This window comes from Manis pentadactyla, chromosome 9 (genome assembly GCF_030020395.1).
Source record: "Manis pentadactyla isolate mManPen7 chromosome 9, mManPen7.hap1, whole genome shotgun sequence".
In the NCBI taxonomy this organism is placed as follows: Eukaryota; Metazoa; Chordata; class Mammalia; order Pholidota; family Manidae; genus Manis; species Manis pentadactyla.
The window spans coordinates 7,738,465-7,757,652 of NC_080027.1; the positions used below are offsets into that span (position 1 = coordinate 7,738,465).

At 49.8% G+C, this 19,188-nt stretch overlaps 1 protein-coding gene across 1 annotated transcript in view; it reads left to right on the forward strand.

Annotated features, from left to right (window-relative positions):
- The window catches only part of PPFIA1 (PTPRF interacting protein alpha 1), a 109,362-nt gene that overhangs the window by 59,114 nt on the left and 31,060 nt on the right, over nt 1-19,188 (forward strand). The window contains exons 3-16 of the mRNA XM_036876023.2: nt 1,136-1,237; nt 1,593-1,757; nt 2,211-2,285; nt 2,652-2,753; nt 2,978-3,199; nt 4,877-5,023; nt 6,377-6,511; nt 7,435-7,509; nt 7,878-7,961; nt 9,945-10,076; nt 11,436-11,498; nt 12,543-12,622; nt 15,126-15,261; nt 17,875-18,098. Coding sequence (XP_036731918.1) covers nt 1,136-1,237; nt 1,593-1,757; nt 2,211-2,285; nt 2,652-2,753; nt 2,978-3,199; nt 4,877-5,023; nt 6,377-6,511; nt 7,435-7,509; nt 7,878-7,961; nt 9,945-10,076; nt 11,436-11,498; nt 12,543-12,622; nt 15,126-15,261; nt 17,875-18,098 — 1,742 coding nt within the window. The remainder of the gene's footprint in view (nt 1-1,135; nt 1,238-1,592; nt 1,758-2,210; nt 2,286-2,651; nt 2,754-2,977; nt 3,200-4,876; nt 5,024-6,376; nt 6,512-7,434; nt 7,510-7,877; nt 7,962-9,944; nt 10,077-11,435; nt 11,499-12,542; nt 12,623-15,125; nt 15,262-17,874; nt 18,099-19,188) is intronic.

Genomic DNA, 19,188 nt, shown 5'->3' on the forward strand with positions numbered 1-19,188 from the left:
CGCCGGGGAGGGGTGAGAAGCACTAATGTTCTGCTCCTCCCAGGAAGAAAGCCCTTGGTGGGCGCTGAAGGGTGAGGGGGCTTGTGATCTTGTTCTGGGGGGTGAGGGATCCCCGCGTTCTTTGGCTGTAGCCTCAGGAGTGACCCTCCACCTTCCTGAGCTCGAAGTCGGGTAATGGGGAGCAGTCTTGGTTCAAATATCATGGTGTTGCCTTTCTCACTCAGTCTCCATGGATGTTCTTGAAGAGATGTTTCTTCATTTGTTGTTTGCCCTCGGAACCCTTTCAGAGGCTTTGAATGGTTGTGGCTTTTGTATATAATTTTCACCAGTTTTCCCGAGGAGCAGGGCCGTGGAGCTCCTCAAGCTGGAAGTTGCTCACCCACAGTCGCGTCCACGTGAGGGCGCTCAGCGCTGCGGTCCGCGAGCTAAGCCAAAGCAGGCCCCTGGCATGTCTCTTCTCAGTGCTGTCCTTGAGGAACTTTTCTGCTTGGCTAAAGAAATGAGTCTTAAACTCTCCCTTTCCTCAGAAGGCTTACCAGTGTTTTTGAAAAATCAATTTTTTTACAGTTGACTTTGAGCAGTTTTCAGACTAGCAGACTGGCTTCGGGTGCCATCAGCCTATCTCCTGGTGGTGCTCTACAACCCTGCAGTTTTCCCCAGAGGAAGACTGCCTTAGACAGGAGAAGAGGCTGGGTATGGGGGTCATGGCCTTCTAGGCCTTTTTTTCTTCACTCTCCATGGTGGTTCAAGGTCACATGTCTGCAAGTCACTTTAAAAAGTCTTTATCCGTTTGGGTGTCCGGTGTCGGGTGTTGGGATCCATGTTCAGGAAAACACCTGGGACCTCTCTGGATCTTGAGAAGGCAGGCTTAGGTCCCCCTCTTCTTCCTCTTGGCCAGTGCCAGGCTGGTTCAGGGGTGGAGGGAGGACAGGTGGTCTGAGTTAAGATGGTTGGCATCTTGGGCCGGCCAGGTGGCAGCAGGACTTGAACGCACCTCGCAGCCCCCATGGACCCCTGCCTTCTGCCTGGGAGCAGCCGACGATCTGGGCTGCCTTTGCATGAGGCCTGGAGAGGCTTGGTGGGAGTCTTTCTCTAAAGGGCCCCCCACCCCCATCTTTTTTCCACTCTTTTCTAGGAGTTTGCAGCACTTACTAAAGAACTCAATGTGTGCAGGGAACAGCTCCTTGAAAGAGAGGAAGAAATTGCTGAACTAAAAGCGGAAAGAAACAACACCAGGGTTAGTAGGTGGATTCATGCTGTTTCCACATTTGCTCTGGGTCACCATAGGGATCGGTTGTTGCTGTCTTTAAACTCAAAAGACGATCCAGTCTATCTGGTTTTAAACACCTTTTCAACATTTTCCCACTGAGTTGACTGATTGATCTGTTTGGCATTCTCATGCCTAGCTTGGAATTTATTAGAATTAATGATAGTTTAATACATTAGTGGGCCTTTCTCTGACTGGAAGACTGGGTGGAAGGGATTCAGACTTCCTTTATTTAGCATGAGAGTGAAAGGAGTTATTTGCCTCAAATTCAAACATTAAATTGAAAGTGCCCTTTAAATGTTTTTATTTTGGCCTTTTTTCCCAGCTGCTGCTAGAACATTTGGAATGCCTTGTGTCCAGGCACGAGAGGTCTCTCAGGATGACTGTGGTGAAGAGGCAGGCACAGTCTCCAGCGGGTGTGTCCAGCGAAGTTGAAGTCCTAAAAGCACTAAAATCACTATTTGAGCACCACAAAGCTCTGGATGAAAAGGTACTGCAGCCACATAGCAGTTCTTGATGTGTACGCATGCTGTATTCCTAGGCAGGTGGGCATTGTGTGTGTCTGTTGTAACTTTGGTTTGCTTTAAAGTTTCTTGAATTCTTGTAAACACATGTTCTCTGTTAAGAAAGCAGTTCTGTATGGTTAAAAAGTATATTCGTTGGCATAAATGTCAGATTTATTATATTCTATATATTGATTTGCTATCAAGAATTGGGTAATATATTTAGGGGGGATTTTTTGTCATACTTAAAATTTAAAGCTATTAACAAGCAAGTTTTCTTGACGTTAAGATTAATAAAAGACTTTAAAGGAATCTGTTATGTTATATCAACTGTACATTAGGATAACTATACATTGAGAGTTAAGTACACACACACACGCACGCACACACACACACACACACACACACACACACACACCCATGTGGCCCTTCTGTTTCAGGTAAGAGAGCGGTTACGAGTAGCACTTGAAAGGTGCAGTTTGTTAGAAGAGGAATTGGGTGCCACACACAAAGAGGTAAGCTTGGTAATTCATCATAGGATTTGAGTGGAGGCTTTTAAATTTTTATCCTTTAATTGAAAAAAAAAAAAGTGTGAAGACTGCATAGTGGGTATCAGACGCTATTTATCTTTCTGATTGAGGATCAGCCCACCTGGGTGTCATTTCAGTGCTTAGTAGACTAGACTTACTTCAGAGCTGCAGAATCTCTTAAGCATCTATTTGTCCACTAGGTCATTAATTCTGTTTTTGATAACCTGGTATGTACATCTGAATATATATAGCATATGTTTTCTTCTTATGCAGTGTTTATAGTTGTGTTTTTCCAAAAGGAGTTTTGCTATCTTATTTCTTTACTCTCATAATTAATTTTTTTGGTTTTAGCTAATGATTCTTAAAGAACAGAATAACCAGAAAAAAACACTAACAGATGGGGTGCTTGACATAAACCACGAGCAAGAAAACTCACCAAGCACGAACGGAAAGGCAAGTCCTCAGGCCTTCTCATGTCTCTTTCTAATTTCATGTCTGCAGGCCGTGTGCGGGGCCGTTGGAAAGCGTTGCTGAAGCAGGGCTTAGCTAGTGAGTGGTAGTGGAAGTTGGGTGAGCCAGCAGACTGCATAAATCAGTCGTGACTTTACTGATTTCCAGAAAGTACTTTGTTTTCTAGCTCACCAAATGAGATTATTCAAGGATTTTTCCCCCACCAGAGATCATCTGACGGCTCTTCAAGCCATGAGGAAGACCTTGCCAAAGTAATGGAGCTCCAGGAAATCATAGATAAGCAGTCCAGAGAGCAGAGCCAGATGAAGGAGCGCCTGGCCACCCTCTGCAGTCACGTGACGGAGCTGGAGGAGGACCTGGACACGGCCAGAAAAGACCTCATCAAGTCTGAGGAGGTGAACACGAAATTGCAGCGAGACGTCCGGGAGGTGAGTGGCGCTCACTGCAGCACTGTCACCAAGCTGAGCATCTGAGTGTTTTGGTTTGGTTGTTTTGCTCATTGTCGCTTACTCCCCCGATACGTGGAACCTTTGGGTTGGTTACTGTATAGATAACAGCGGTTCATAAAACAGAACGCCAAGACGGTGCCGAGCTGCCTCCGCACCTCTGGGCCGCAGCCTCCCTTCCCTGAGGTCTTCCCAGGCTAGGGAGACCTGGCGCAGCCGGTCTGTTGGGCAACGGCGGTAGAGGGACATTGCTGCTGGCCCCCACCCCACGCTGCCAGGCAGCCGCAAAGCGCCCTTGTGTGTGGACTCGTTTCTGCTGATTCTGCGTTGTCTGAGTTTATCCTCCCTTCTGCTCAAATTTCCTTCTGACACACGTAAACAAGTAGACGTTGGTCCCTGTTGTGCTGCTTGTTCATTCACAGTGATGCGTGCAGGGTGTACCGACTCGGGGAGCAGGAAGGCTGACTTGTGGGTTCTTGACCTCCTTGAAGGGTTACGTGACACCAAGTGTCAGTGGCCAGACAAGTGATAACAGTGGAATGATTTGCTCACACTTGGCTCATCTGTAAAAACGTGTAGAAATATAGGCATTTCTGGCATGTATCGCGGCATATATGGTGATTTATGAGAAACTAATCGCCACCATGAAAACAAATGAGGGCTGGATACATTCTTTCTGGTGTTCTATCCTGTTGCTATAACCTGTCCTTTGTAAACAAACCACCCACCCACCTCCATGAGACAGTCTCAGAGAGAGCCTCCCAAGAAGACCCTTGAAAGTGTACGCAGAATAGATTTACTTTGTTTAGTAGCTTAATGTAATTTTATGTAAGAATTCAAAGTGAAAAAATATATTTGCATATTATAGAACCTGTTTAGCTATATTATTCCTAGGCAGTAGTAAATTATGTGGCAGAGTTTAATACGCGGAGAATTTTGAAATTCTCTTTTAAAGACTTGTCACTTTTAATATTAAGAGTTTATTAACATTAGTTACTTAAACAGGAAAGCACCTGAAATAAATTTTTAGGGTGGGGGCAGAAAGTGCATCAGCAGAAAGTTCTGATCCTGGTTTCAGTGTTTGATACTGTGTAATTTAATCTTGCTACAGAATCAGGTTTATAAGTTTACTTCCAAGTGTATTAAACTGTAACTTCTGTTTCCATTTGTTGATATTATTACCTTAATTTTGTGGTAACTGGATGACTTGCACCCAGCTTTTAACGCAAGAAAAGGATCCTTGGGCTCACCCCCACCACTGCTCGGAGGTGCTCCCTGTCCTGTGGAGGGCCTGCCTGTGTCGTGAGGCACAGGAGTGGGGTCTTCACTGCAGGTACCCTCACCTCCTGGAATTCTCACAGTGTTGGAATATTTTGTTACACTTGCTTTTCTTTTTTTGGTAATATGCAGAGATAAGCTTTGTAGGCTGAGTGGCCAGACATAATGTTAAGACAGATGAGTCTTTGCTAATCATGTAGGTGAATATCTATGATCTTTGAAGCTGGTACATTTGTATTCACATTAGAGAAAATTGGCTCTCAATTTAGTTTTGAGGACAAGTTATTTTACATTTGATTTGACAATTAGGATTTAGTCCAGCCTTTTCTCTCTTAAATATGTTATTGTGCTACCTTTTTCCCTCCAAAATACCTAATGCAGGCCGTGGCCCAGAAGGAAGACATGGAAGAGAGAATCACTACCCTCGAGAAGCGCTACCTCGCGGCACAGCGTGAAGCCACTTCTGTGCATGACCTCAACGATAAACTTGAAAATGAAATTGCAAATAAGGATTCTATGCACCGACAGGTAGTGGCTGTTACTGGATTTTTATTAATTTATTGATTCATTACTGATGAAGTTAAGGACTTTTTTCCTGTGTCATGTTGGAAATCAAGTCCCAAAACAACATTTTTGTGATCAGAGAATATTATGTTAAAAAATGTGGGTTACTTCAGCTCACAAGTTTTAATTATTTAGGATATGCTGTAACCATTTTATGGCACTACACTCCTTGACTCGTTCTTCGGTTTTGTTTTGTTTTGTTTTGTTTTAATCGAACGTAATCTGTCGCTTGTTAGCATTGCCACCAAAGGAGGAGAGAGTGGTGAAGAGCATCGGGGCCGCTGCTCGTGGTGGCTGCGACCGGTGCAGTAGGCGGCAGGCTCAGAGACGCGGTCTGTTAGAGGGGCGCGCACCTCCGGCCCCTGGGCGGGCCGTGCTCCTCCTAATTTCTGTATAGTCTCAGTTAATCAAGGGTTAAAACAGAAAAACCAAGGCCAGCTTACTAAAAATGAAGTGAGCTTGTCTGGTATATTATGAACTATATGATTAGACCCAAAATAAAAATAAAAAATAAAATGTTACAAAACCATTAAAAATGATATTGTGGAATGCTATGTAAGACCACATAAAATGTTCAGAATAATGACTTTAAAAGGCTGATCACAAAACATGTACAGTGTGATGTGTTTACTGAGGGTTTTAAGCATCTTTTATGTATATATACGTAGAGATACATGCACACGGAAAAAGGAGAAAACAAACAGGTGTTAACCTCTCAGGAACCTGAATTTATAGATGATTTTAAATTTTCTTTTTTTTTTAATCTCCTGTCTAAATTTTCTACATTGAAGGTTTTTTTTGTTTCTTTTTTAGAGTAAGAGGATTTTTAAAAATATAATTGTACATTTATAAACATGAGGTGTCATCTTGGGCGTTCCTTTCAGAGGCGCCAGCAGCCGTGGTCTGGCTTCCGCGACCCTGGGATCCCCTGTCGGTGGTTCACCTGCAATGAGGCTGAGTCCTTTTTAAAGGGTTACTTACTGAACTTACCTGTCAGTAAGAAGGAGCAAGCTCCTACAGAAAACGGGTTTTCTTTAATGGGTAGGAAATTTTATTTGCTTTAAAAGAAAAAAAGACTTCTTTGAAGATATTTAGGCAAAGCAAATACTTTGGCAGAAGGTGTTTTGTGTGTTGAAGCCAAGCCCAGAAAGCAGGTGTGCCCCTCTGCCGAGAGCGGCGTCTTACTCCAGAGCAGCTGCCAGGGCAGTGGTGCTTCCATCGGAACCAACTCAGCCCACGTCTGCATTTCAGTTTTGTTACCATTCATTAAAAATAGAACGGCTGCATACCTTTTGATGCTTTGCTCTCGTTTCCTAGACTGAGGATAAAAACCGCCAGTTGCAGGAGCGCCTGGAACTGGCAGAGCAGAAGCTGCAGCAGACGTTGAGGAAGGCAGAGACGCTGCCGGAGGTGGAGGCCGAGCTGGCCCAGCGGGTGGCTGCGCTCTCCAAGGTGGCACCTTGGCTGCCCCGTGGGGTTGCGTGGTGGGACTTTGGCTTTGATGGGGGTTTGTTTCTGGACCCTGTTCTTGGGCCGGTGTACCTAAACCCACAGAATAGCTCAGATTTGTTCCTAGTGCTGTTTTGCCTGGGATTGGGGCAGTTTTTAAATTCAGACCTTTTCCCCTTTCTCGACATCCCTGATTAGTTTCCCTGCAGTTTTGTCAGATGTGTGCTTTTGGTCCCCCTGTGCTTGGCTGCAGAGCCCCCGCTTCTCAGAGCTATTGAGGTCAGCAACTCAAAGCATAGGGGAGAAGCTCTGTGTAAAAGAAGGCTAGATGTTTCCCCAGAAACATGAGTACCCCATCCCCTTTAAAGACAATCAGAATAAATTTGTAATAAATAAATTTTTAAGTAACTTGTTCATTTGCTCACCCAATATTGGCTAGGTATGTGTAAGAGACAGCCCCTGCCCTCCGTTCTCACCACCCACAGGGGAGGCTGGCAGGGGAGGCAGCGGTTCCAAAATGATGTAAGAGGTGCTGAGATGGGTGGGCCACCCGGGGAGAGGAAGCACATCGTGCACCAGACATCCCAGTCCTCCTGGGCCTAGGGGAGGCTTAGCTGTGCCGCACCAGGAGCATCAGCCAGGCAGAGATACGCCCCAGGCTGAGGGAGCCTGGGCTGGAGCATCTGTCAGGACTTGTGTTCTGCCCAGCTAAGGCCCAGGGAGCCGCGGCCAGGGGCCCAGGAGGAGGAGGCAGGGCAGGCCCGGGTGGGGCCAGTCAGTTGCTGTCAGGTGCTCACAGACCCTCCCTTAGGGCAGGCTTACTGCTGACAGCCGGAACAGAACTGCCTCTTCCTCTGTGATCTGCGTTTAAAGTCTCGGTTTCTTCTCTCCCTTGTCATCTCTCCTGTCCCTGGTCGGCCTTGTAGTCTGACCTCTTGTCTTCTGGAAGCTCTGCTGCTCAGGAAGCTAAGCTGTTGGGACTTACTTCCCAGCTTAGGAAGGTAGAATGGGTACATTGCTCTTACTGTGCTTGCTGCTTCCTGCGTCCCATGCTGACTGACCAAAAGCACCCCGAGGGTGAGGATGGGCGGAAGACACGACCCATTGAGGCTGGGGGGGAGCACGTTTTCCCTCACAAAGTCAGCTGCTAGCCCCAGCCATGCTCCGGTCACCAGTGTGAGGCTGAACTGCTTCCCGGTTTAACCCCTGAAGCCACATGGAATGTGTTAGTAGGTGTAAGGAGTGCATCCCACTTCCCCTGGTCGGGGAGAGTCCACGCAGAGCATGTCTGCTTGCTGCTCCTCGGTAGTGCCCAGCACATTGTCCTAAAGAGGGTGCGGAGCGGAACTTACGCTCTTCTTGCTGACAGGCCGAAGAGAGACACGGCAACATCGAGGAGAGGCTCCGCCAGATGGAGGCGCAGTTGGAAGAGAAGAATCAAGAGCTGCAGCGGGTGCGTGTCTGGGAGGTTGAGTCCCAGCCAGGGCAGCGGGAAGGGGGCCTCACCGGTCTGTTCTCCCAACTTGGATGCCAGCCCCCTCTTGACGCCTGTTATGTGTACTGAGTTAGTGGCCCCATCTGCAAGCTGTCTGCTGATCAGTGTATCTGCCACACAATTATGTCAATGTTGGTCCCAGGGCAAGAAACTGGTGCTCTTAGGCAGTGCCACAGTAGGTAGATGGGGTCCCTGTGTCCAGGAAGTCTGCCTGCTACTCTGAGCAGCCTGTTGGGAACTGCTGCAGGTGCCAGTGGGACCTACAGGTGCTCCTCAGACAGATGTGAGTACTGGGCTGGGGCCCCTGAGGTGTAGAGGGACGCATGTTATCCTAGAGACCAGTCTGCTTGCTTTAGGATATGGTACTGAAGTCCCAGATTCAGGTCACGGGCCTAACTGCCCCAGGGTACTGAATTATTACTCCGTTATGAAGGTATCTGTAGGGATGGACACTCCTGAGCAAGAGGGAAGCCGTAGCTGGGCTATGATAAAAGGAGCAGTAAGGGTGTATTGGCTGTGGGCACTCATGCCAGCTGAATCCTAAGAATTCTCCCTGGAAGGAGTCAGTCATGTGTCAGTATGGAACATCCAGGAAACAGACCGAGTGGCAGGCCCAGGCTGCTGGCACCCAGCTTTTGGGCGTTCAGGGCCGTCAGATTGTTTTCGCCAGAAACCTATATTCTTGGCCATGGGTGGCGGAGCATCAGACACAAGATTCCAGGAAGCAAGGATCTGCCTCCCGCCCAGAGATTGCGTGTTAGGCTTTGCCCTACCCCCCGGCACACACAGGGGCACACGTGCCCACCTGTTAGGGACGCACCTTGGTACTTTCAGAACTGCTTTGTAGAGTTTGAAGGACAGGTGTTGAGGTAGGGATACTCTTTGTAACTGTGGCAATTCCAAGTAAACCTTTAGTTGTTTTGCTTCAGAAATACTCAAATGCTGGTACTCTGTGGTGTGTTGGGTCTCTTCCAGGCAGTGACATTTGCTGTGCTGCGTGATTCTGAGTGTTTTTCATTTACTTCTGAAAATGACCTCATGAGGAAGGGGAGATGCTGGAGATGAGGGAACGGATCGAGGCACAGAGGGGTGGACGCCTGGCCCTGGCCCTCCCGTGGGTTCACTGCCCCTGCCTGGCAACAGGGCTGGAACGCGCCCCACAGCCCCCGTGGCCCCCGCCCCCTGCCTGGGAGCAGCCCCGCACACTGCCAGCCAGCTCAGGCGACGCGCTCAGGTGGCCTGGCCGGGCTTGCGCTGCCTGCTCCCTCTGCCTACCTTTTGCATTCATCCAGGATATGCAAAACAAGCTTTTTAAACCTTGAAATTGATGGTAGTTTTATAAAACACAGAGTTACCAACTTTGTTATTACATTTTTTAATTACTCAAGAATTATTTGTAATTTTTGAATACAGATTTTCATTACAAATAAGTTGAGTGATGTAGGAGTATAAAGAAAAACAGGTGAAAGTCTACGCCCACTGGCTTTTTCCAAAATGGATTGTTTTACCTTTTGCTTCATAAATTGAGTTCATTTTCTCCCCCTGAATCCAGACCCAAGCTTCTGTTAATTTATACACAGGGCATTTCCTCCACCAGTGTGTAGATAACCTAATCCCCTTGAAAACATGCTCATTCCTTTATGCAAATCTGGCTCCTCAGTCCGTCTGGCAGCTGATAGATAGACTGGTGACACTCCTGAGGCCCACGAGTGCTTTGTTTAACAGAAGCAGTGAGACCTCTTGAAAACTTGTCCCTGCGTTTGTCGGTACCTGTACGTTGGTCTGGTCACCTGCAGACGTCCACTCGCGGTGGTGGGAGGAGCAGCCCGGGAGGGGAGAGCATGTGCTCACTCACACTGTGGGCCCTTGGCACTCTTTAGATAATGATAAATAACTTCAACTTTTACTTGAAGTTTGTAAGTTTTTGTTTTTTTATTTTAGGCAAGGCAGAGAGAAAAAATGAATGAAGAGCATAATAAACGTTTATCAGACACTGTTGATAAGCTTCTTTCAGAATCTAATGAGAGGCTTCAGCTTCATCTTAAAGAGAGAATGGCTGCCCTGGAAGATAAGGTGGGACGTCGGCAGCGTCACCAAAGGGCTCCCACCCTCCACAGAGAGACCATCCAGGCTTTGCTCCCGAGGAATATGCAAACCAGTGGTTAACAACCATTACAGGAAGTAGAAATTATTCTTTAATGTGCAGAAGATGCGAAGTGTTGTCCGCTTACTGAGTTACCTCATCAGTGTCCTGGCCTTGCCCGGCTTGTGTGTGTGGCATATTGTTTATTCTCACTCTCTAGGAGTTGGTGAACTGTCTCTGTAAAGGGCCAGATAGTAAATATTTTAGGCTTTTCCAAATTATGAGTAATTGAGCAAAATAACTTCATGCTAATCAGTAACTAGCATGAAAGCAGCCATAGATAATATGTAAACGAATGGGTGCAGTTATGTGCCAATAAAACTTTTATTTATAGGAACAGGCATTGGGCAAGACTTGGTTGATAGGCCCTGGGTTGCCAACCGTGCACTAAGGTCTTCTCTAGGCCCTACCCTCACCCCTTTGTTGCTTCTGCATCACAAGTTAATTTTTGTCTCATTTATTAACATAGCAGTATAGGGGTATGGAATAATATAAAGGATCAATCAACCGGAAGTAAACATTCTCATATTCCAGCTCCTGCTTTCTCTCTTTTCTTTTGGTTTGGAAAAAGTCTAAACCTGGACTGTCAGAGTCTCATCATAGGAGCACTTCTGCTGTAACTGGAGTTGGGGAGTACCCTAGAGCCCAATCGTTAGGTTCAGATTTGGTAAAACTTGTCCTAACTGCACCACTATCCCCAAAGCTGAGGCCCAGAACCTCCCCTGAGACTGGCCCCTAGGATCCTGCTCATTTGAGAGAGACCAATGATTACTACTATAATGTGTCATATTTATATAAATGTGTCATATATAAATATGACACATTTATTTTATACAAAACCCATTCTGAGATGCATTACTAAAGACCACATAGGCAAGTTGCCTCACTTCTTCCTTGACTGGTGGGCAACCTTACGTTTGGAATATTTTTGTCTTAGAATTGAACTATACGTTTGAAACTTACGTCAGGTTTCCCAGGTGACTGGTGAATTACAAAATCCAAAAGCTAGTATAAACCAGGTTAACAGATTAAATTTACACCAGGAGCTTGATGTGCTTACATTTAGAAAATGTGTCAGTGAAGGAGTGAACCATGGGCAGATTCCTTGAAGGCTGTTGCTGTGGCCTCACTGTCAGCGTCTCACTCTGGGAATCTGGTGCCGCTCAGTGTGTCCATATGGCCCATTCCTCTCCTCCAGCACTTTATTCTAAACTGAAATGTAGCCATACTATGTGACGTGGAGCATTTTCAAGAATCAACACTAACGTACTTTGTGTATCTTTTTTCAGAATTCCCTATTACGAGAAGTTGAAAATGCAAAAAAGCAGTTAGAAGAAACACAACATGACAAGGTATTTAAATGTCCGAATTGTTTAGAAATCCATTAAGAATTGAAATGAGCCAAGTAGATTGTTATAGTTACTACAGATGTTTGGCAGAGGCTGTTAAACATTATGGCCAGTCTACTGCTGTCAGATTCATGATGCCTCTGGATTTGTACATCGAGTGTGTTTGTGTGTGATGGATTTTTAATCTGGCAGTGTGTATGGTTTAGAATTCAGAATTCTCTTTGCATTCATTTGAAAGCCGAAACATTAAGCATAAACCTTCCATCTAGAACAGTGCCGTCCAACAGAAAGATCACATGAGCTGCATCTGTAATCCAAAGCTTTCTAGTAGCCACATTTAAAACATTAAAAAGAAATAGGTGGAATTAATTGTATTTAACCCAATGTGGTCGAGGTGTTTTTTCATATAATTAATATAAAAGTCAATGAAATGCTCACATTTTTTTTTCGTATTAAGTCTGAACTCTGCTGTGTCTTATGGTGACAGTGTCATCTTGATTTGGACTAGCCCCATGCCAGGTATTCAGTGGCCACATGTGACGAGTGGCTGCCGAGGGTGGGAGCCCGGACTGGAGGGTTATTGGGGGTCTCCAGGCTTTTGTCAGTTTCACATACTGTTTGGCCATGGGCGGCAGTGAGGCTGGGCATCCGGGTGACGCGGTGCATGTGTGCTGGTGAAGACAGTGCACACCCGCCCGAGAAGCGCGCACAGCGGGGTGGCTGTCATTCACCACCTGCCCCTGCCCCCAAAAGCTCTGCTTCCTGCTGCAAAATAATGACTGTTAGTGGCTATTTGTCCTCTAAAGACTCTTCTGTACTAAGATTTAAATTTTTATTCAATAGGGTTTTAAAGTTAATTTGCTGGTCTGAGTGTTTATGTTTGCTATCCTAGGACTCTTGGAGAAAATTTTCTCAATTAAAATATTTGGTATTTATAGACTGATAATTTAACATATTGTGGTTATGTTCATCATCTGAGCATATTTGGTGCAGAGGACTTGAAATTGAAAGAGAGAGCTGCAGTGCGTGGTGTTCGTTGTTTTTCAGGATCAGCTTGTGCTGAACATGGAAGCGTTGAGGGCCGAGCTGGACCAGATGAGGCTGAGGGGCACATCTCTCCACCACGGGTATGACATGCACCAGTTCACAAACACATCTGCACTTGTGTGTGTGCAAGGGAATGCCCTTGTCTTCTGGGCAGCGTGAGTGGATGAAGCTCAGGAGCATGAGCTTAGCAGTGGGCAGGAGGGGAGAGTGAAACATCGTTCCAGAGGTTACATTTTGGTACCTGGGAGACTGGTCGTCGTGTCATTGACCAACTCAGAACCACAGGAGGAGGTTTGGGACGGTAGGGAATAGTCAGTTCGTATCTGGGTGTACTGATTCGAGGGACCCACAGGGGATGGCACTGGTAGCATGGGGGTAGGGTAGGAGGACAGAGCTCAAGGTGCACCCGTGGGAGGGACGGGCATGTCCCCAGGGTGGTGAGAGCCCCCCAGGAGGGCCAGACTGCACAGCTGGAACTCTGGGGGACCCCTCCACTCTCATGGGGTTGGCACCACACTTGCAGATTTTAATGTCTAAGAGCCCTGCAGGGTCGTGATAAGGACCATTTAAGATCTGTTGAGATGTGACTGAGTTGGTTGCCATGAGTGAATTACCTGGCTTTGAATTAATCTAGCAGATTGCCCAGCACCCTGATTTTCTTCATCATTATAGAGGCAATTATTCTCATTAAGGTACTTAAAATTTTCTTTTGCTTCTTTGTAGAAAATGGTCACCCAGTGAGAGTTAAGCTAGCAGAAGTTGTTGAAGTGGTTAGCCAGTGATGTTCACTGCTCTTCAGGAAACAGGCTCCTGCCTGAAATGTGATTAGGGAGAGAGCTTGGAGCCCGTGCAGATATTTCTGCATTTGCAAATTCAGGATATCACGAAGGTCTAGGGTGTGTTGGGATGCCCTCTACTGGGACTACTTCCAGAAAAGAAGAGGAGAAATCAGGGCAGACAGAATTCCAGAGGGGCAGAGCCCCGGGAGGGCGGAGTTTCCAGGACAGTGTGTGTGTGCGTGTGGAGGGAAGTGTGCAGGAGGGCAGCCGGCAGTGGCTTGCTGTGGGGCAGGTCCTCACGGGGAAGGGCCGGGGTGATTGTGGCACTGCTCAAGGAGCCGAGGACGGATGTCTGAGGAAGACGGCGCACAGGTGGGTGGCTGAAGGGGAGACGGGTGCCGTGCGCGCCCCTCCCAGGGAGTGTGAGTGATAGGCGGAGGGGAGTGAGCTCTCGCCCTGGAAGGGGTGGCAGGCTGCAGGGGTCATTCTGATGGGGCGTCTTGTGTGTGCTGTCCAGTGCTCGCTGTGAGACTGAAAGGACAGGGTGAGCAGAGGGAGGCACTCTCTGCTGTGAAGTGCAGAGGCAGCAGGAGAGGGGCAGGTGGCCAGGATTACAGGTGGCTGTCTTGTCACGATGGTGGGCCGGGGAGGCTGGGTAACAGGGAGGAGGCGGCTCTGGAGAGTTGGCGTGGGGTGGCTGAGATGCCGCAAGGGGCTTCAGACTGGGGAAGACCTGTTTCGGTGGGTGTGCGGTGGGGCCTTGGGGAGGAGGAGTGAGCATGTGGCTAGCAGGCAGGGCGTGACGTCACAGGGAGGCAGCAGTCATCTTGTTTTTGTGACCTCCTCCGGTGGGGAGAGAGGCCTAAGTTCTTAAGAGGAGTGGAAAAGAAAGCTGACGAGATGGGGCCAAGAGGAAAGAGCCTTGGGGAGGCGACAGGCCACAGGGTGGCGGCGGGGTGGGAGCAAACTAAGTGTCAAAAAGTGTCAAAATTAAGTGACATTTGTGACCTTCAGAGGATCCATGAACCATCTGAAATTATGTGCAGGAGAAGGTGCAGGCACTGTGGCCACAGGTAAGGGGGGGCATTGGGCTGGACAGCATGCCCCTTCACCTCTGCCAACTGCTCCTCTCGAGGGCCTTTTCCAAGGTGAACAGCTAATGGCCCACTTCAGCGACACCATCCTAGGTACTCCGGGCCCCATCCACCTTTTCTGGAGACTTCTTCAGGCAAGGGTGTTAGTTGTTTGTTAATCTATTTGCACATGGGTGGGTGCTTTCGATTTGGAAATGCCAGGCTCACTGCCAAATCCAGTTTGCATAAGCCATGAGCTGTGGTTCAGAGGGCATCTGCAGCTGCCCCTGTGTGGCACCTGTTAGCGTTTTGTTCAGGGCCACCCACCGCATGCCTGTGATCCGTCGGCCTCACACTGGATCTTGACAGAAATGGGACAGTAGCAGTTGAAGGCCAGAAGTGGAGATGAGCCTCCTGGTCAGTCGGGGGAGAAATAGAGCAGCAAGGCGGGTGAACAGCTCGGCCTCGGCCTGCAGGCCGTCCGGGGTGGACTGCAGGCTCTGGGTCCCAGCCCCGGGGGCTCCTCCTCACCCTCGTGTCTGTGGCCTCTGCATCAGCTTTCTCGGCCATCCAAGCCTTGCAGCTGCTGGGGCTGAAAGTCCAGCTGTTGGCAGGGGGGTGGCAGGTGCTACCAGGGAGCCCTCCTTGAGGCTTCAGTGGAACTACTCCATGGCTCCACTAATAAGTTAGTTCACTTTTCTTCTAATAACGACCTTTTTTTCATGTTTCAGCCGACCGCACCTGGGCAGTGTCCCAGATTTCAGGTTCCCCGTGGCAGACGATCCCGCAGACTCATACAGCAGCGGCGCGGTGTTGCGGCGCCCGCAGAAGGGCCGTGCGGCAGCTCTGCGAGATGAGCCTTCCAAGGCAAGGGCCTGCGTCCTCCGCGGGCTCGCGGGCACCACCCGCCTCCTGAAGAGTCGCCCCGTTACCCGTGGCCTGGGGGCTGCTTTGGGATTACAGTGGTGATAGGCCACTTTCTTTGATCCTCCCCATTCTCCTTCTGGCTAAAAGTTTACTTTTAGGACATGTTTTGTTTTTAGTTTTTTTTTTTTTTTTTAAGAACAGAAATTCTGGTAAAATTTGACCTGCCCTTAAGGACAGCACAATGCTAATTGGTACAGTTTTGAAGTAGTAATTAAGAGTAAATGAATACACGTCTTCACCTTTTAGTGAAAAGAATTCACATTTGGAAGTTTAAATAGCTCCATGCTTTTGTCTGTTTCAGCGGCTTGCTTGTTATGAACCTCTGTGTGTTTTGAGCACCCTTACTCATTGAACAACTGCTGTGGGCCAGATTTGTCACAGATGTAAGGCTACAGCAGTGAGTGAGCACCGATAGGAGGCCTGCACCCATGTGTGCACATCCTGGTGGGGGAGAGAGCGGTAGTGAGGAGGAGGGCGTGGCGTGTGCGTGTCAGCTCTCACTGTGGCACGTCACTGCAGAGCCCGGCGACGTGGACGGTGCATGTGTAGTCATTTCTGCAAACTTACAGCATCTTAGTGGGTGACTGACTCGGAGTCTCCTGAGGCTCGGTGCTGCGGAGCGGGGGTCTCGGTGCCTGCTGTGTGGGTCTCCCCAGGGACTGCCGGGGTGACCTCCCAGCATGAGCTCACCCTGAGGGGGCCTCGTGCCTTTGTTCCCACCACATCCATTCATTGGAGTGAGTCGGTGGACCCTGCCCACACCCACGGGTTGGGGGAGAATCACCCTCTACCTCTCGAAGGGGGCAGAATTAAAGGATTCGGGGACATACTCTGAAGCCACCACTGGGAGTCAGGCGGTGAGAGGCAGGTCGTAGAATGAGGAGGGGGTGATGATTCTGAGTAGTGACCAGCGTGCTGTCACCAGGAGAGCGAGGTTTGCGCAAAGGCCTGAAGTGGGAAAGAGAAGCACCATTTGGGGATGTCGGCAGGTCATGCTGACGAGTTGCCAATTAGCTGGATGCAGAGTTTGAGGGAAGGGGTGGGCCAGGGAGACTGTGGGCTCGGGCTGCAGCTGCTGGGGGCGGGCTCTGTCTCCCGAGGCGAGGAAGGCCCAGTGGGGGGAGACCAGGAGTTGAGCTTGGTCAGTTCGGGCTGACAGGCCTGTCTGATGTGTCCACGGGGATGCGCCAGGTCGGCAGGTTGGTATTCCAGCCTGGACCTGGAGGCGGTCTCCACTGGAGGTGGTCTCCACTGGAGGTAAAGATTCGGGGATGATGAGCACACAGATGCCACCTAAAGGCATGAGACAGTAAAGTCACCAGTGGGGACCTGTTGATAGAAAGGGGGTCCAAGGTGAATCTGTGGGGCACTCCAAAATCCAGCTGGAGAGATTGCGAAGGGGCCGGCAGGAGCCCAAGGAGGGAGCCTAGGGAGGGCGACCCGAGTGCCTCGTGAGCAGTGCGCTCCGGGGAGGGGGGGAGCAGTGAGCCTGGTCCCCGGAGAGCCACAAGTGGCAGCCCGGTGCCTGCTCATTGGCGCGAAGGTAGAGGGAAGAAGGTGAAGACAGAACGGGGGCAGCTCCCGGGAGAATGCCGGCTCTGTCCGGAGCACAGCGGTGCGGTGCGGCGTGGCAGGAGGGGATGAGGAGGTGGGCTTTCTGCCATATTTTAAGGCGAGAGAAGGGAGAGAGTGTTGTTAGGCTGATGGGAATGAACCAGCAGGAAACTGATTGTCCAGAGAGAGGTAAGAGTGACAGCAGGAGGTCCTCAGCGAGCCAAGGGTGGTGCAGGCCCCATGGTGGGGCATCCATGGGAGAGCTGTGCTGGGACAGTGCAGCTGGGACACGGGGGGCGGGACCCTCAGCTGGGAGGGTGGGGGAGGCGTGAGAAGACCACAGTGGTGGGGGTCACCGCCACCGGGCGCTCCCTCTTCTGTGTGGGCTCTGATACCAGGCTGCCCTCCCATCAGACAGCGCACCTGGCTGAGCACAGAGGGGCCTTTTTATGGGCAGGGCAGCTCTAGAAACCCCTGGGGCTCGGAAGGGAGCATCCGCGGGGCTCGCTCTCCTTGCGGCTCTTTCCTTTCTGCCTTTGCCTGTGCTCATTGGCACCAGGCTCAGGCAGGAAAGGAAGGATCGGGAGGCCCTAGGAACCCAAGTCACGTCACGGTGACACCAGTGCATGTCGTGGTCGCAGTGCGGCCCCAGCTGCTGTGGGTGTCATGAAGGTCTTCCCATTAGCCTGGCTGACCATGGCACGGGGGTGTTTTTGGTGTTCAGTTTTTGTCTCTGACTTGGTGTCACCATTGTGAGGAGAAATGCCTCCCAGCCACATTTAGACATGGGGGCTGCACGCTGCAGGACAGGCTCTACTCTCCCTGGTCCTTGAATGAGACTGCCTGCCTAGGAGATGCCAGCAGCTTACGGTGCAACCCCAATTTCCAGTTTCCTTTGGGCTTCCATTTAAAATTTTTAAGTTTCTGATAGGTTTCTGTAAGTTGATCCAAGTCTGGTTGTTTTCCATCTTTGTTGAGATTCGGTTTTCTTGTTCACAGGTACAGACTCTGAATGAGCAGGACTGGGAGCGCGCCCAGCAGGCGAGTGTCCTGGCACACGTAGCTCAGGCATTCGAGAGTGACGTCGACGTGTCTGACAGCGAAGAGGACAGGGAGGCCCTCTTCAGCCCAGCTGGCCTGCTGTCACCCAGTGGGCAGGCCGATGCCCAGACGCTGGCCATGATGCTTCAGGAGCAGCTGGACGCCATCAACAAGGAGATCAGGTACATGGGTGGGACACAGCACCATTGGAGCCAAGTGTGCAAGGACTTGTGTTCCACTGTCACTTCAGTCTGTCTTAAGAATTTTAAATTCCAAGCTGCTCTTGATTGTAAGACTGCTCTGCTCAGTTGTGGTGTTGGTGCATTTGCATATGAGCTCGTGGACAGTTGAAGGGTGCTCAGTCGCTTCCCCCACAGCTGACAGCATAGCTGAAGAGGCTACAGGGGCTCTCACTGTCCCCCTGGGATACCCCCTGGCTACCCCCGGGAAGCCAGGCCTGGTTCCAAGGATGGCAAGGCTACAGGGTGCTAAGGATGTGCCGGCTGGCCTCTGTAATCAAAATCAGATGTGTGGGGCTGTGGGGCTGTGTGCCCCGTGGAGTGAGGATGAAGCAGCAAGATTGTTTTTGTGGGCAGTGCAGGGGACAGGGTGACTGCCGGGGAGAGATGTTAGAGCGCAGTCCCTGGGCAAGTGAAGGTGATGCACATGGGGGAGGCAGAGGGAGAGCTTACGCTCCCTCCAGTGCGAGCATCCCCCAGCTGTGAGGCCCGAGTGGGTGAGGTGCCCAGGTGCATCCTCGGGCCGACTGCGCGCCCCTCAGGCCACACAGCCGCCTGAGCAGAGGAGCGCGGGGTTCAGGTCGGCAGGTGCCCACATGTGCCTGCGTCTCGCTCTAGTGAGTAAGGCGTGAACATTGATTCATTGTAGGGCAGTGGGAGGTCACAGGGTGTGTGTTTCAGTCTTTCTAGGCTCATCGGTATTTTAAAGGCATTTTCTTCAGAAACCTTAGCAGTTTTAATGGTAAATTTACAAAACCATGGCCAGCCATTGGGTAGAATCCAAAGAATACCTGTGTGTGATTAAGAGGCCTTGGGTCTGGGGGTGTAGTGTAGCCAGGGAGCCCTGAGATCAGCCCTGTCTGTCAGACCCACACAGCCACACACCCATCCTGCCCTGAATCCACGTGAAGCAGCCTCAGCCAGTGGCCCTGCCATGGGCCCTGGGGCGTAGCTGCCCACACCTTGCTCCTGAAAAGTCATACAGGCACGGGTGCCCATCCTGGCCTCCGGAGAGCATGAGATAAAGAGCAGG